The sequence below is a fragment of the Notolepis coatsorum genome (genome assembly GCF_963971535.1).
Source record: "Notolepis coatsorum genome assembly, chromosome: 1".
Classification (NCBI taxonomy): Eukaryota; Metazoa; Chordata; class Actinopteri; order Aulopiformes; family Paralepididae; genus Notolepis; species Notolepis coatsorum.
This window is the reverse complement of record NC_140165.1, coordinates 209,088,882-209,106,959: the sequence shown is the minus strand read 5'-3', so window position 1 is coordinate 209,106,959 and position 18,078 is coordinate 209,088,882. Positions and strand designations below refer to the sequence as shown.

At 46.4% G+C, this 18,078-nt stretch overlaps 1 protein-coding gene across 1 annotated transcript in view; it reads left to right on the top strand.

The window, feature by feature from the left end:
* LOC311227917 (beta-galactosidase-1-like protein 2) overlaps window positions 1-18,078 on the top strand; it is a 112,758-nt gene that overhangs the window by 9,487 nt on the left and 85,193 nt on the right. The window contains exons 5-9 of the mRNA XM_084313777.1: window positions 1,065-1,173; window positions 3,202-3,294; window positions 3,607-3,688; window positions 16,949-17,013; window positions 17,312-17,396. Coding sequence (XP_084169903.1) covers window positions 1,065-1,173; window positions 3,202-3,294; window positions 3,607-3,688; window positions 16,949-17,013; window positions 17,312-17,396 — 434 coding nt within the window. The remainder of the gene's footprint in view (window positions 1-1,064; window positions 1,174-3,201; window positions 3,295-3,606; window positions 3,689-16,948; window positions 17,014-17,311; window positions 17,397-18,078) is intronic.

Genomic DNA, 18,078 nt, shown 5'->3' with positions numbered 1-18,078 from the left:
AAGATAACTTCACAAAGGCAACATGAATATACATAGATCCAAAAGGACAAAGATCAACACTTAAATCCAAAGAGAAGAGGGTCTATACCAGAGAAAACAAAGTAGCAAGGAGCCAATGGCCGACATCAGCTAAATAGGCTAACTGCAAATAGAGTAGCCAGGTACTGACACCAGGCCACACACCGTTAGCTACTACAACAGCTAGCCGGCCCGTTTGGCTCCCGAGAGAGAGATATATCCACGGCGGGAATAGAATAGAGTGCATTAAAAACTCACCAAACGTCCAAGAGGATGGAGACAACCGCGTGGAGTTGACGAAGTTCATCTGCCGAATGACCGTCCTCTTCATCTTGGCATAACAATGCTGCACGCGCTCTCTCTAGGTTAGCTAACGCTAGTTAGCCTTTAGCTAAGCTAGCTACTAGCCGACATCATCATGGCTATCCCGACTGAACCACACGTTAGCACTCGATATTATAACGTAGCTAAAGCTAACTAGCTGTCCCTGCCTTCAGCTAAGCCTGACTGAACTGTCTAACATGCAACAACTTTCATCTTCAGTCCATCTGCCGAATGACCGTCCTCTTCGTTTTGGCTGGCATAACTAAGCATAACCTCCAAAGCTGCACGCGCGAAATAGTCAAACGCAGCTGACACACGCCGGCGTACACATGATGTAACCCCTCCCTTCGTTGAAACCAATAGTATGTCTGCTGCAGAGCCCCAGAGCTCCAATAGTGAGTGTGTCTGCTGCAGAGCCAGGAACATTCTACAAACGTGTCTAATGTGAAATATATAAGCATATAAGCAAAACTAGATTTTAGGTCTGTGATGAAAAAGGGCCTCGCGGGAAGGGGGGCCTCAAATTTTTTTTTTTTTTTTTAACTCTTTTTTTTTGTGCGAGGCCCTCCTTCCCGCGAGGCCCTGTGCAACCGCACTGCTCGCACACCCCCTGAGGCGGCCCTGTGTACAGCATAGTGAAGAACTGTATATGTACAGCATGTTAACCATGCGTTGACTTTGATAGTTTTCTTCTCTGCTTTGCTGTGATGATGTATTTTCAGTTGGCTGCTTCGTGATGAAAACATGAGGCTGAGAACAACCTACCCAGGATTCACTGAGGCGGTCAACTCCTTCTTTGATCAGCTCCTGTCGAGAGTTGCTCCATATCAGGTACAGTAGGGATGTAACCATGACACTTATTCACCGGCGATAGCGATTCCCGAGTATTAATCTTGGCGATAATATAAAAAAAATTCTCCATTAGAGATCTAACATGCTTTTCTGTGTTTTAAAATACAGCAAATAAAGTCACTTACATTTGACATTTTGTCATTTAGCTAACACTTTTATCCAAAGTGACTTACAAATTCTGTATGACAAGTCAGCAGGAAGGGTACAACTCTTATAGCTGAGTAACAATGTTCATCAAACAGTGCTGAAACTTGGGTGCTGCAGTGTTGAGTGCATAGTAGTAAAGACATTAGTATAGTAGGAAGAGTGCATGATAGTATAAGACACTAAGAAGCTTAGTGTTTTTTTTTTTAAAGGGGAACTATCTTACTATTTCTTTCACTATTTGGGCAATTTTACACAATTCCCGTGAGTCTATGGAACACATCTCTAAGGTTGTTTTAATTCACTGTTTTGTATTTCTAATCAAGTACTGTAGAGCAGCAGTTTCTGCCCTTCAAGATTCCAAGCAGTTTTGGGCTGGGCTCCGCCTATACTCGCAATGCGCTTTGAGTGACAGTCACCCACTGCACTGCACTGGCAGTTACCTTTTGGGGGAGAGATGGAGAGATAGAGATGGACTAATTAATTTCGCCGCGGGGGCATAATCCCACGGGACAATGCATTCGTAACTTGTTTCAAATGACAATATATACCCCCGTGAATATTATTGCACGGATCGGAATACGCGTGGGAGCGTGTGCTATGATATTTTGCAACAGGTTGATGTGATACAGCGAGTGGGAGAGACAGAGGAGAGATCGCTCCGAGACGAGTTGCACCGTATGAGAGCCTCTCTCCCTCTCTCTCTATATCTCTCTCTCTATCTGTCTGTCTCTCTCTCTCTCTCTCTCTCTCTCTCTCTCTCTCTCTCTCTCTCTCTCTCTCTCTCTCTCTCTCTCTCTCTCTTTGAGGAAGTGTCAGTGACAGGGAAACCGCTTCCGCATTATTCCCACTCGCTCCGTTGTTGAGCGAATTGTTGATTGTGAGTGGTGGAACTAAACCACAGAAGGGGCGGAGGTACGCATTATATCATTATGCAAATAATTCTGCTTCCGTCACAGGGGACCAAAATTCAGAATGGCTTCAGTGGGGGAGGATCTTGTCTCATGTGAACTGGAGCAATGCACCAACATGATAATTTGAGACATAGATGGTGTTGGTACAACCCCACATTGCTAGAAAACAATGCTAGACACTGGAAAAGGCAATTTATAAGATAGTTCCCCTTTAAAGTATTTTTTCTTTACTTTGAATTCTAGCATGTTACATGGTCGGATCCTCGTATTGTGGAAAGTCTCCAATACCGATATCCTATTTTAGCCTGGTATTGGAACAATATCTGATATTTGTGCATCCATAATTCATCTATCCAGATAGTTAGTCTCCAGTCTGACTGAAATTAAATTGTGGTCTTAAGAAGCATATTTATTAAATGATCCATATTATTGACCAGTTCCCAGTTTACTCTTTAAATTTCCGTGGTATATTTACAATTTATTTGCATGTTTCTATGGTCAAAAAGCACCTAGTTACAGCTGTATAGACTGTGTGTGCAGCAAAACAAGTTTTTTTTGGCTCCTGTGTCTTTATATGCGAATGAGCTGCTGTTTCCCTGTGCTGTGGCACTTCATGGTTCAACTGTAAAACTAGACATTGCAGATCAGATCCAGCAATCGCATATCCTATTCTTCACCTATAATGTTGTTAGAAACACATTTTTAGCAAAAAAAAAATTAGAAAGAAAAGAGTTTTATGAGCGAACATCAACAATGTTTATTATATTATATTATATACAAAATTATCTGTTTATTATAATGTATTGCCCTTTTCAGACTTAACGAGCTGAAAATGATGCATACTGATTTTGCATGCTGAAAGATGTGTGAAGTTCAGTCTCAGTGAGTTCTGTGGTCCTAAACCCTAAGACATGTCCTCTTTTTCATTCACTGGCTAATTAAATTGCAGTACAGCAAGAGTGGCCCAGTTATTGCAGTTCAAGTGGAGAATGAATACGGCTCTTACGCCAAAGACGATGAATATATGGCTTTCATCAAAGAAGTAAGAATCACAATTTCCCACCATTTCCACTTTTAATGGTATGTTGTTTCTCTCTCTCTTTCTCTCAACCCCCCCTCACCCCCAACGTATACATGTATACACTCCATTCTTCATACATGAAAGACTTTCTCTCCCCATCCTTATATTTCTCCCCTTACTCATCTCTCTCTCTCTCTCTCTCTCTCTCTCTCTCTCTCTCCCTCTCCCTCTATATTCCGCTCTAAAACACTTGAACTTGAAAATATTTTTCCAAAGCAACCGTCTCGGCATTCATTGTTTTTGGTTGTGCCATGGTCCTGCCTGTCTCTCCAGGCTTTAGTGTCCAGGGGCATCACAGAACTGCTGCTGACCTCGGACAACCAGGACGGACTGAAGCTTGGAGGAGTGAATGGAGGTATTGTGCTCCTGGCAGACTACTAAACAGTCAGACAGGCTCAGAGACACATACACATATTGCGTACACACACACACACACACACACACACACACACACACACACACACACACACACACACACACACACACACACACACACACACACACACACACACACTCTATCCCTCTGTCTCCCTATCTCTCATTCACGCCTGCTTGCACACACACACACACACACACACACACACACACACACACACACACACACACACACACACACACACACACACACACACACACACACACACACACACACACACACACACACACACACTCACAGAACAGAGGATCATGCCACTCTGGGACCCAGTCTGGCGCTACCACAGAGCAGAGAGAGATCTATGCCAAGGGCGAGTCGGTGTCAGGCAGCTGCAGTCCAGAGCTTCAGCACAATATTCGTATCTGAGTCTTGGTGAGAGGGAAGGCATAACAACAAGAGATTAAAGCCAAAAGTTACCGATATGCAGTCTTCAGTGTGAAATGGTACACTACAATGCTGACATGCAGGTAGTACTGCATTGTTGTTTGTGTATTATTGCACATTTAGTTCCAAACATGGTTTGTGATTGGACGAGAGACATTCCATAAGGGCTTACGACTGCAGTGTAACACTGCTATCCTACCTGTCTTAAAGGAACACGCTGACATTATGGGAAATTCGCTTACCATCTTCCACCACTAGCCTAGCTTAAAACCCCGGGAGAGGTGTTTTCAGCCAACAGCTAGGCTAGCTGGTCCGTATCCGCTTTCATTAATTTGTGCTAAGCTAGGCTAGCTTGCAGTCTGATAGCTTTCTACTCAACGCACAGAGAGGAAATTGGTATCTATCTTCTTGTCTGACTGGAGAAGACGTAAACGCATTTACCATTGATTGATTGATTGAAAACTTTATTAACAGATTGCACTGCAGAATGGGTACAATACAATACGGCTCAATGCACACAATTGTTAAGGGGATGCAGACCAGAGAAAGACTTTCGTCTTGTTTACATCAGGGTCCCCCATTTTCAATTCATCATGACGTGTCAAACTCAAGACCCGCAGGCCAGGTCAGGCCCGCAGCATAATTCTTTATGGCCTGTGAGATGATTTAGATTTTCTAAAATACATTAAATAAAATAATAAAATAAATAATATAAACTCTTAACCAAGCAGATCTCCTGCTGAGACAGCGTCTCTTCACCAGATGTTGCCATTTAAATGAAAACAATGTTCAGACAAGTTAACGTCAAGTCAACGTAATCACTCACTCACCTTAGCTTTTTGCTGCTAGCTAGCTAGCTAGAAATAAATAAAAGAAAGTTTAAATGGGCAAAATAAAAGTGGACTGTGAAAACAGGGAGAGGGAGACTGAATACCTGTGTACCTACGACAGAGATAAACCCTGTTGTCTCATCTGCGGGGACAACGTGGCCGTGATCAAGGAATATAATATAAGGAGGCATTACGAGACAAAACACTGTGACAAATATGATGAGTTGAATGGAGAGAAGAGGGAGAAGAAAGTGTCTTTTGGCACAGCAGGGCGTGTTTAAGAAGGCTGCATCTCAGAGAGATGCTGCAGTGAACGACGAAGAAATAGCCAAATTAGGCCGACCATTTACGCAGGGTGAATTTCTTAAGCCTTGCATGCTTAATGTTTGCGACACAGTATGCCCAGAAGAAAAGGCAGCGTTCACAAGCCGTAGTAGGAATACAGTGGCTGGTGGAGTGTGAGATGGCCACCGATCTTCAAGACCAGCTCCTTGATCAGGGGGAAAGAGGTTGTGGCTTATTCGCTCGCCGTGGATGCTACAGACACAGGGTGTAATGTTGATTGTTATTGTTCATTGATATGTGCATTGTTGTTTGCTACACTCTCATTATGTTATGATGTACTTGATGATGTTGAGATACTTTTTGAGGTGTTGACGTTTGCCTATTCATGTTTTACATTTGGAATATTACATGTACAGCTGGCCTATATTTTGTTAGTTGAGTTGAGATACTTATAGCTAGGCCTATTTATGTTTTATATTTGGAATATTACATGTACAGCTGGCCTATATTTTGTTAGTTGAGTTGAGATACTTATAGCTACAGTAGGCCTATTTATGTTTTATATTTGGAATATTACATGTACAGCTGGCCTATATTTTGTTGTTTGAGTTGTCAAACTGCCAGGACCCGTTTAGCTTATAATTGCTTATATTACAAACTCTTGTTGGTGATTAATGAATTGAATCCTAATATATCAAATTTAAATCGGTAAAAAGAAAAATCCATAATAATCCAATTATACAGGAGTGATGCCTCCTTACCAACCTTTTAAACAGCCCTTCTTGTGTTCATTGAGGCACCAGAGAATGAACAGAAGTGCATTTACAACAACATATTGAGCTGGTATGCATAAATTAAATAGATAAACAAAATGACCAATTAAGATAGTTATCAGGAATATTCCATTTAATTTATTATAATTTTTTTTTTTAATTATTGTGTCCAGCCTGCAAAATAGTCTGTATTTTTAATTGGTAATTGAGTTTGACTGTAATAGAGGCACTCTGACATAACAAATTGGGGTACATTTCAACCACTAGGCCACCAAAATGACCATGGGTTTAGTTTATCTTCAATAACGGCAGTAGGAAGCAATGGGGGATTAGTTGTTGTTGGTGAAAGACCCAAATAAAGCTCTGGTCTCTGTTTGAACCTATATTTGAAAAGATTCTGTAAAAACTGTCGTAGAAAAGCAATAAGATACTTGAGGTCAGGCTGCTCATCTACGCCTGCATCACACCAGCGCCAATAACTACAATATAATATAGGACTCCCTCTAGAAGGCCTATGCTGTTATTTTGCTGCTATTTATGCTTATTCTGGCTCCAATGTCTCAAGTCCTGAAACAACTGTTGTGAGCTCAAGAAGCACATGTATTAATGTGTTTAAATGCCCTTTTTCTTTTATTATTTACAAATACATTGTACAGACTTAAAATTGAAAAATTAATTTGCATAATGGCCGCTTTGTGAAGTTTAGTTTCAGCGAGGATGACAATGAGTTCTGGGGCAAAACCATGTCCTTTTCCTTTAGAAGCTAAATAGAGGGGGGATAGGAGAGTAACTGTACATTGGAGGTGGTTGGGTAACTGTACATTGGATTATCCACAAAACCTTACTTGGGCCCAAGAATAGGGTCTCGTGTATTATTGGGTTAGGACATTTACTGTACATTGGAGGGGGTTGCGTTAGGACATTTACAGGGGCCAGTTTCGAATTGCAGTCTCCCGTAGGTGCTCTTTGAGAGTGGTTTTGAAAGTGGGTAGTGATTCACATTCCTTTACAGCTGTGGGTAGGGCGTTCCACATTGATGTGGCATAATTGCGAAACATGTTTTGTCCCTTGTTTGAGCCGAATCTGGGTTTCACATGATTTGTGGAGCTCCCTCTGGTGTTGTGGTCGTGGTATTCACTGACCTTTGGGAAGTAATTTGACATGTACATGGTTACCTTAGTTGTGTAGTGTATCTTGTAGACCAGGCCCATTGCAAGTTGCTGTACTCTGTTGTCTACTCTAAGCCATCCTAGGTTGTCAAAGTGGGCAGGGGTGAGGTGGGTTCTAGGAGTAAGGTCAAGCAGTAGTCTGACCAGTTTGTTTTGTGATGTTTGTAATTTAGTTTTTAGCGCTTTTGAGGTGCTTTGGTGCCATGAGGTGCAAGCATAGTCGTAGTACCCTTGAATGAGTGCTCCTGCCAGAGTCTTCAGGGTATTCTTGTTTACCAGAGAGGAGATCCGGTACAAGAATCTAGTTCGTTGGTTGACTTTTTTTTATTACATTGGATGCCATTTTGTCACAGGAAAGATTTGCCTCTAGGATGGAACCTAGGTATCGCTGCTGTCGGGACAAAACCTCATAACTCCAAAAACCCAACTTTTCAGCAGATGAAAAAAACGAACACAGATTTGAGGGTGAATAGAGTTAGGAGGTTTAGACAGATGATCGGTTTAATGCTTTCCCATTGTTTAAACTTTGTAAAACCCACACACACATGGAGGATGATCTACGGAGTTGATTTATATAAAAAAAAATAATAATAAAAAATGGAGTTATGAGGTTTTGTCCCGCCAGCAGCGGTATGTAATTTCATATTTCCTTGTGACTATATTGTCACCCTGTTATGGCAGCAGTGGCGGAGCCCAATAGCAGAACACAGGAAGAGAGAGAATGGAGCGTTTTAGGTTGGTTTTAATATAGGCACCATGCAGACAGGTATTGAATGTACAGGAATGTATGATAGGTGCGAGCAGGTGCACTCCTTGTGCAGCACAGGAACGTCCTGGTGGGTGGTGTCTCGGGAGACAGCGTAGCTCGGGAGCGGTGGTCCTGGGCACAGGGAGAACAAAGGTTAGGACAAGGCAGGCAATAGGGAAAGAGCAGCAAGGTTGGTGTACGTCCTCGTACCTAGGTTGGTAGGATAACACTGGGACGCCGAACGACAGGATCCGTGGTTTGATATAGGGCCTGCTGATGAGGGAATCCCTCACAGCCGCTCTGATTGATGTCCGTCTGGCAGCGTGGGAATGCTGGGGTCTGATGCTGCCCATATAAGGGTGTGGAAGCAGGAGGGGAGAGAGAGGCTCTCGCCGTGATTATGACAGGACCCCCCCCTCTACGGGTGCCTCCTGGCGACCCTCCAGGCTTGTCAGGGTTAGCCCGATGGAAGTCCTGGATGAGGGCAGGATCCAGGATTAGCTGGCGGGAGACCCAGCTGCGCTCCTCCGGGCCGTAGCCCTCCCAGTCCACCAGATACTGGAAGCCGCGACCGCGACGACGCACATCCAGTAACTGCCGGACGGTGTAGGCAGGATGGTCGTCTATGATCAGCGGAGGGGGAGGTTCCGGAGCTGGGGGAGACAGAGGACTGGAGACCACCGGCTTCAACTGGGAGACATGGAATGAGGGGTGAATGCGCATATGGGAGGGAAGTTTGAGTCTGACGACCGAGGGGTTAATGACAGACAGAATTTCGTAGGGACCAACAAAACGGGGAGTGAGTTTCCGGGAAACTGATCTTAGAGGAAGGTCTCGAGACGAGAGCCAAACCATCTGACCTGGTTGATAGTCGGGGTCCGGTGGCGGTCGGCAAAGCGGCGATTCCGGTCAGCGGAGCGGAGCAGCGCAGCCCTGGTGTCCTCCCATATCCTCCTGCAGCGGCGAAGGTGCGCCTGCACAGAGGGCACTGAGATCTCCTCCTCCTGGGTAGGGAACAGTGGAGGCTGGTAGCCCAGAGAAGACTCGAAGGGAGACTGACCTGTGGCAGCGGAGGACAAGGAGTTGTGGGTGTACTCGATCCATGGCAGGAAGGCGTCCCGGGTCGTGATGCAGCGGAGGGCGGACCCCAGGTCCTGGTTGGCCCGCTCCGACTGGCCATTGGTCTGCGGGTGGTATCCGGAGGAGAGGCTGACCGTGGCCCCCAGGGCTCGGCAGAAGGCCTTCCAGACCTGGGAGATGAACTGAGGCCCTCTATCGGAGACGATGTCCACCGGGATCCCGTGGAGGCAGAAGACGTGAAGCACCATTGTTAGGGTTTGAAACCGACCTCAAACGCACGGCACAGACAGGTAGTTCAGAGTTAGCCAAATACTAGGGCGTATTTATTTACAGAGTCAAAAAGGAGTCAAGTAACAATTTCGAAACAACAAAAAAGGAGACTGCCTTCGGCAGAGTTATCTGCGGCTCTGCAGATCCTCTTGGTGTTAGAGGTGGGGAATCGGCGTTGACGCCGTAGCGGCTCTGCAGATACTCCCAGCTTCAACTCGAGGTGGAAACGGAGAGAGAGAGAGAGATCAATAACAGTCCAACAGTACACAGAGGCAGTGCAGTTCCCTCCTTCCTTAGCTGAGTCCAGAACAAACAAAAACGATAATCTTCAGTGTTCTCCACAACACACAATTTAGCTGAGTCCAGTGCAAACAAAAACGATACTCTTCAGTGTCTCTTCTAAACACACAATTTAGCTGAGTCCAGTGTAAACAAAAAATGATACTCTTCAGTGTTCTTCAAACACACAAAACAGATAATCGAAAAAGGGTTTGGTTCCAACTCACCAAAGCGCAAACGCGTAAAGCGGGCAACGAGGCGCAGCTCCAAACGGAGGAACAAGGTATTCTCCAGCGGCAATCCAAAGATCTCCTGGAGGGAAAGTAGACGAGGCACAGCAACGGGGGGAAAGCAGGCAGAAGCAGAAGTATTCAAAATGACCCGACATCGATTGAAAGAAGGTCCCAGTATAAGAAGCCTCTGGGGCGCTAATCACAAACTATGACAGGTGCGTGCTGGAATTGATACTTGCTCCAGAAGCGTGTGGCGGGGTATGCACCAATCAACACCGTACCTTAAAGGAGCGTGTGGCGGGGAACGAACCAATCCTCACAACCATCAGGTCTGCAGTCTCTGAAGCAGAGGGAAGTTTGGGGAGAGTGACAAAGTGAACGGCCTTCGAGAACCGATCGACAATGGTGAGAATGACTGTGTTACCGTGTGAGGGAGGCAGACCGGTGACGAAGTCCGGGGCGACGTGTGCCCAGGGCCGGCCAGGGACTATTCGAATACCAACCGGTTCGTGCTTCCGCGTTCGCGTTTTGCGCTCTGATTGGCCACTGAACTATGCTAGTACGCCCCCCTTATTTACGCCAGTTATCTACCCCAGTTCGCCTCCAAGAACAGCTGTTTAACAGCTGTTTCCGTGACTTTATGTGCGCTATAGTTCGTGTAAGTTTAAAGTGCTTAGAAATGCCGGTAAATGCCGGTTCATTCATGCTTTGAGGCACAATTCCTGACAGGATTTTATAATAAATTGTATTTTATAATATTGTAGCTTGACAATTTTAAGAAACTACGCTCTCAGCTGAGAGTCAAGAAACGACGCTCTCAGCTGCACCTCTGTTAGTCTAGAGGACTATGAATGCCAATTTCATGGGCAGTACAATTAATGAATTAACTTTCTCAGTCAGTGCTAAGTGCAGTCATCTTATGCAGCATCACTTTTCACAAAAGTAGAACTGTAATGTGGACTTTCGCATATTATTAACATTGACAAACATATTTACAATTAGCATTTTATAAAGTAGAACTGTAATGTTTACTTTCTCAGTCAGTGCTAAGTGCAGCATCCCTTTACACATCAAAACAAAAGTAGAACTGGAATGTGGACTTTCTCATATTATGTCACAGTGTGCGTAAATGTGCCCTGTGGATTATACGTGCCCCATGTAAAATATTTAAACAACCATTAAGCAGTGTTGGGCAAGTTACTCAGGAAGTATAGGAGTTGCGGAAAGCAGGATGAGAGAGCGTAGATTTCAGTGTGTATCATTTAATTGCATAGTGAGACAAACAACAAACCAAAACATTGACATCTACCTTATCTTTAGATATTTACTCAATGTCTAACTATGAATGAACACAACACTCTAACTTAACATCTTTAGCTAATAAAGTACTCAACCTCTACTGTCTTTAACTATGAATGAACACAACCGGCATTTCTAAGCACTTTAAACTTTCTTGGAGGCGAACTGGGGTAGATAACTGGCGTAGATAAGGGGGGCGTACTAGCGTAGGTCAGTGGCCAATCAGAGTGCCAAACGCGAACGCGGAAGCACGAACCGGTTGGTATTCCAATAGACGCGCCAGGGACAGGCAGAGGACGGAGGAGCCCGGCAGGTGGTCGGTGGGAGGCCTTCCCACAAGCACAGACGGTGCAGGCAAGAACGAAGGCCCGGGTGTTTTCCCTCATGGAGGCCCACCAGAAGTGCCGCTTCAGCAGGGACAGGGTACGGTCGACCCCAGGATGACAGGCGAACCGGGAGGCGTGGATCCACTGGAGCACCTGGGAGCGGACAAGGTCGGAGACAAAAAGCCGGTTAGGTGGGCCGTTACCTGGATCAGGCTGGGCCTCTCGGACGACAGACTGGATCTCCCAGGTGGCGGAAGCCACCAAGCAGGAGAAGGGGAGGATGGTGTCAGGGTGTGAGGGGCCCCCTTCGGGGACAAACTGCCGGGAGAGGGCGTCCGGCTTAACGTTCTTGGAGCCTGGCCTGTAGGTTAAGGTGAAATTGAACCGGCCGAAGAACGGGAGTTCAGGCGCTTGGCCGTCTGGATGTAGGCGAGGTTCTTATGGTCCGTCCAGACCAGGAAGGGGATCTCTGAACCCTCCAGCCAGTGCCTCCATTCCTCCAAGGCCAGCTTGACTGCCAGGAGCTCCAGGTTCCCAATATCATAGTTGACCTCCGCCGGGGTCAGGCGGCGAGAGAAGAAGGCACAGGGGTGTAGTCTCTGGTCGAGAGCGGAGCGCTGGGAGAGGACCGTCCCCACCCCGGTACTCGAGGCATCCACCTCCACCACGAACTGGCGGGACGTGTCCGGCTGGACGAGGATGGGCACGGAGATGAAGCGCCTATGCAGCTCGGAGAAGGAGGAGTCCACCTTAGCGGACCAGACGAAGGGCACGGAGGGCGAAGTGATTTGGGTGAGGGGTGCAGCGACCCGGCTGTAGTCCCTGATGAAACGCAGATAGAAGTTTGCAAACCCCAGGAAGCGTTGGAGCTGCTTGACGTTGGTTGGTCTGGGCCAGTCCAACACTGCCTTGATCTTCTCGGGGTCTGCCCGGATCTGGCCGCCCTCTATTATGTATCCGAGGAACCCGATGGAGGAGATATGGAACTCACACTTCTCCGCCTTGACGAACAACTTGTTCTCCAGCAGGCGTTGGAGGACCCGGCGGACATGCTGGACGTGCTCTTCCATAGAGCGGGAAAAAATCAGAATGTCATCCAAATAAACAAAAACAGAGCGGTTAAGGACATCACGGAAACCGTCATTGACAAGGGCCTGGAAGACAGCAGGAGTGTTGGTCAACCCAAAGGGCATTACCTTGTACTTGAAGTGACAGAGCGGTGTCTTAAAGGCTGTTTTCCATTCGTCCCCCTCCCGGACACGGACGAGGTGATAGGCATTCCTGAGATCCAGCTTCGTAAAAATGGTGGCACCTTGCAGGGGTTCAAAAGCAGAGTTAATTAACGGCAGGGGGTTCTTGTTCTTTTTTTGTATCCACTTTTCCTCCCCATTTTCTATTTTTCTCCCATCCCAATTTCGTATTATCCAATTCTTCCCTCCCCTGTCTTGAACGTTGCTAGACTATGCCTCCCACTGGTCGGTTGTAGTGAGGACAGAAGCCTTGCATCACGTGTCCCCTCCGGTACACGAGGAGGCAGCCTGTCGCATCTTTTCACCGCAGCAGCTCGAACTCTCAGTGGCGAGGAGTAACGCTTGGGAGGCTCACGCTGCCCCCGCTACTTCCTGCTTCCGCCACACCGGCGTCACCAAACCGACCTGTAGGAGTCACTGTCCACAACGTCCAATCCCCACCCACCGGCTTTCCCACCCTCTAACACTTGCCAATTGTGTTAGTATGAACGACCGGCCAGCCAGTAGCAACGCTGAGAGCTGGGCTCGAACCCAGCGTCTCCTGCGTTAGTGGCGAGCGCCTTGCCCACTGCGCCAATCAGCCACCCTGGGGGTACTTGTTCTTGACCGTGATGTTGTTGAGGCCACGGTAGTCAATACAGGGGCGAAGGGAACCATCCTTCTTGGAAACGAAAAAGAAACCAGTGCCGACATGAGAGGAGGAGGGGGTGATAATGCCAGGGACTCGTGGACGTATTTCTCCACGGACTCCCTCTCCGGGCGCGAGAGATTGAACAGGTGACTAGCGGGGAGCAGGTCAATGGCACAGTCGTACAGGCGATGGGGCGGCAATGGAGAGAGCATGCTGTTTACTAAAAACAGCCTCTAGATCATGATAAATTGGAGGGATAGTGGAAAGGTCAATGGGTTCGTTGGGAACGTGAGAATCAGTGACCTCCAGTGGAGGCCGAGCAGACCGCAGGCAGGTAGCGTGACAGTGAGCGCTCCAGCTCACGACCGAGCCAGTTGGCCAGTTTATCACTGGGTTGTGTAACTTCAACCAGGGCATGCCGAGTACAATAGGATTATGGGGGGGAACTAGTGACGTGGAACCGAATAACCTCATTGTGATTCCCAGAGAGCAGCAGGCGGAGCGGCTTGGTGTGGTGAGTTATCCGTGAGAGCAGCCTCCCATTTAGACCGTGGGCATCGCGGGGAATAGGCAGCGTGTCGGTAGCAATGCGGAAGCGGGACACGACGCCAGCGTCAATGAGGTTTTTGTCAGCGCCCGAATCAACCAGCGCGGACAGGGGAAGCGACTTGCCATTCCAACACAGGGTGGCACTGAATTGCATATTGGGACTGGAGCTGGGGACATAATTTAGGCTCGAACATGCGCCCAGCATTACTGTCGAGCCCCACCGTTTGGGCGAAGCGGACATGAATCGAGGAAGTGACCGAGCTGGCCGCAGTAAATACATGCCCCAGTCCTGAGCCTGTGGAGGCGTTTGTTGGGATGAAGGTGAGACCGGTCAAGTTCCATTGGCTCAGGGGGGTATTGCTCGGCGCAAGCAGCGCGCCTGGGGGGAGGAGAGCAAGATTAATTGGATAACGAAGGGTGGGTGCCGCTAGTCTTTTCACGGCGGCGCTCGCGAAGACGCATGTCCAGTTAAATCAATTAGCTCGTCCAGGGAGTTCGGTTTTTCTTTGGACGCCAACTCGTCTTTTAGAACGTCGCTGAGGCCTTGACGGAAAGCCCCTCTTAACGGATGTCATTCCACCCGGAGCTCGGTGCTAGGATACGGAGTTCAATGGAATATTCGCTCACGCTGCGGTATCCCTGGCGGATGGTGAACAAGCCAGCTATCCGAGCCCCCGGGAGGGTGGTCGAAGACCTTTTGCATGTCGGCGATGTATGCGGGGAACGAATTGCAGAGGGAGTGTCAGGTGTGTTCAAATACGCCCTCAGATACATTCACACACAACTTGTGAATGAAATGTGTTACATTCCATTCCTAGAGGCAATTAGGCATCGTCTTTATTCTGTGCGCACGCAAGGGAACATTTATGCGCACGCGCGGGAGCGCGCACACGCGCGCGGGACATTATTAAAACAGTGTAACCAGGTATGAAATCACCAACGCACCACTGTCTTTGTTTGAGTATTACTGAAGTGATGTGTTTAGTTCTTGAGATAAATTGTAAACTATCTAATAATAGTGACAAAATCAAGTATTATTCATCCTACATCTGTCTGTTGTCCGCGCACGATGAGCAGTTGAATGTTTCTCCATACAATAAGCAATGTCAAAATATACAAATAAAACCAACAATAAATAATAACAACAGAGAACATGACAAATATATAGCCTATGAAATGAATGGGGTGTGCTGAGAGCAGAATGTAGATTTGTCCATTCTATTATACTATAGCTCAGGGGTCAGCAACCTTTTTGACATGAAGTGCCTGTTTGAAATATAGCTGTAACTAGTGCCTCAACAATCTTCCATGCATCGTAAAAAACATTTCTCATAATCAGGTATTTTTAATGATAATTTTTACATTATTACATCATTATTGTTATTATTAACAATATTATTATGATGGTTGTATCAACCCTAAATCTGAGTTGGGGCGGGGGTGCAATGCAGACAAACAGTTTTGCTTTACTGAGCTCTGTTATCTGGGGGCTGTAGTTGGTCACTTTAAGCTGCACACCGGAGCATCTTTTAATCCAGATGTTTGCTGTTCTCGGATATTTTCTGACATTTCGTTGATGCGTCGCTCGACACTTCAAGCTGACATGGGGATATCTTTTATCCTTGATTTGATTGTCTCTTTGTTTGGCAAGCCTTCAAACAAAACATCTGAGCTACAGAGAAAAGCTGATATACTCGACTTAAAAAAAAGAACCTGTGGGAGGATTTCAACAAGATAAATGCGACAGTGCAAAATATTTCACTATAATATTTCAAAGGCAAACATTTTTTTTTTTTTTTTTGCTGCCCCCTGTGCCAATGAAAATGCCCCTGTGTGCCTATGCAGGCACGTGTGCCTAGGGTTGCCTACCCCTGCTATAGCTACAGTATATCTGCACGATTGGGTTTAGTTCTTTTTTATTTATTCACTGTCATTTGCAGTGTTGGTGTAGTGCTTTTATAAATTTTCTGACATCACAATGCCACGTTGAGTCATGACTATTTTATGGTATAAATATTGTCGTATTTATTATTATTATAATTATTTAATTCCGAGGATGTCTGTAGAATCTATCACCATGATTTCTCCCAAATAAAGTCCTTAAGACGCCAGTCTGTCCGACTTACGACTCGTAAATCCTGCTCTTAGCTATGAGCAAATCCCAGAGAACAAACCGTTTGTGAATTCCAAAATCAACCCGAAAAGGTCGTAAGTGGAGTTACGATGAAATTTGCTCATAACCTTTCTCGTAAGTCCGTTGATGAAGGAGGACCATTGTCCCCTTCTCAGGAAAACACTCCTCTCAGTCAAAGCTCATTTAACCTAGATGTACCTTGTCTATGTGTTTTCACTATTAAACAAATATTGATCATGAAAATCCGTCTACGACATAATAATATTTTTTTTTATTATCTTTTCCCCCCTTCTTTTTCTCGTTTTTCTCCCATCCCAATGTTAGTCGTTATGCCAATTCCCAATCCCCTTCCTGGTCGTTGCGCACTCTACCCCCTACCGTCGGTCCAGGAGGGCGGAGACTATCACATGCTTCCTCCGACACATGCGTACCCAGCCCACCGCTTCTTTTCACCTGGCAGCGCGGACTCTCACTGGGAGAGTGTAACGTGTGGAAGGTCACACTACCTCTCCCAGATCCTTCCCTTGCTGTGCAGGTGCCCCGACCGAACTGTAGGAGTCGCTGTTTACAACGACCAGGACCCACCCTCGCCGGGTTTCCCACCCGCTAACACTGCCAATTGTGTTAGTATGGACGGTCGGCCAACCCGGAAGCACCACAGCTGGATTTGATCCCATTGTCTCTGTGGTGGTAGACAGACGCTTAGTCCACTGCGCTACCCGGCTGCCCCGTCTACGACATAATTGATGAGTTCGGTTCCACCACATCACCATCACAGTTCTGTCTGGCATACGTATATGAGATTGTATACCTGAAATGGTTCAAAGGGAAAAGCTATGCAGTCTTCAATGTGAAATTGTAGCCGCTGTGTTTATGTATATAGCACTGCAGCTTTGTGCGTTTTATTCATAACACTGTGATATGTCGTTCTGTCTCAAGCACTGGGAACCATCAATTTTCAGAAACTGAACCTGGATGGCATGAAGTATCTGGATGCAATACAAGTGAGTGAATGTGTTCTCCGTTCAAGGCTGTAGGCTACTTACATCATAATCACTGCTTCATCCAGGCAACGGCTCAATGATAAGATACACATATAATCAATATGTATTGATGCACGTTAGAATGTACACACCACAAAATTATATATAAACTAAATATACTGTATATATTTATCACAGCCAACTAACAATAAAAACATAGTCTCTATTTCTTATTATAGACAGTTATTTGAGACAGTCACCTGCTTTGCTCAGTTTGAAGTGATTGTATGTAAATAATAAATAGTTTTGTTTCCCGTAGCCTCAGAAGCCCAAGATGGTGATGGAGTATTGGTCTGGCTGGTTCGACCTCTGGGGCGGCCTGCACCATGTGTTCACTGCAGAAGGTAAGACAGGCTTTCTTCTGGTACTGAGGGTAAGACTGGGTTTTCACTGAGGATGAGACATACTCTGCTAAGGTTGATACTGACTGCTGTTGGTGAGGCAGACTGTTGAGGGTGAGACAATCTGCAGAGGGTGGGACAGACTGAATAGGGTGAGACAGACTGTTGAGGGTGAGACAGTCTGCAGAGGGTGGGACAGACTGAATAGGGTGAGACAGACTGCTGAGGGTGGGACAGACTGAATAGGGTGAGACAGACTGCTGAGGGTGAGACAGACACTGCTGAGGGTGAGAGGCTTAGAGCTGTCTCCTCTTACTCGAGTTGAATAATTGGTTGTTATGGTCTTGGTTGTTCTTGGTTGTTATGGCACTCGCAGCAAGAGGGTCCTGGGTTGGAAGTTGGAACCCCAGTGGAAGGTATTTCTTTGTGGAGTTTGCATGTTCTCCTCGTGTTTGTGTGGGTTTCCTCCTCTGGGTGCTCTGGTTCCCTCCCACGCCACAAAGACATGCTTGCTAGGTACATACATTGCATCTGGAGCTGGTCCCCGGGCACCGGACTGTGGCTGCCCACTGCTCCTAACTAGTCCTAACTGGTTGGGATGGTTAAATGCAGAGGACGAATTCTGGGTACGTGTATAATGTGCTTGATAAATAGAAATCTTCTTCTTCTTAGTCTTTTCGATTAA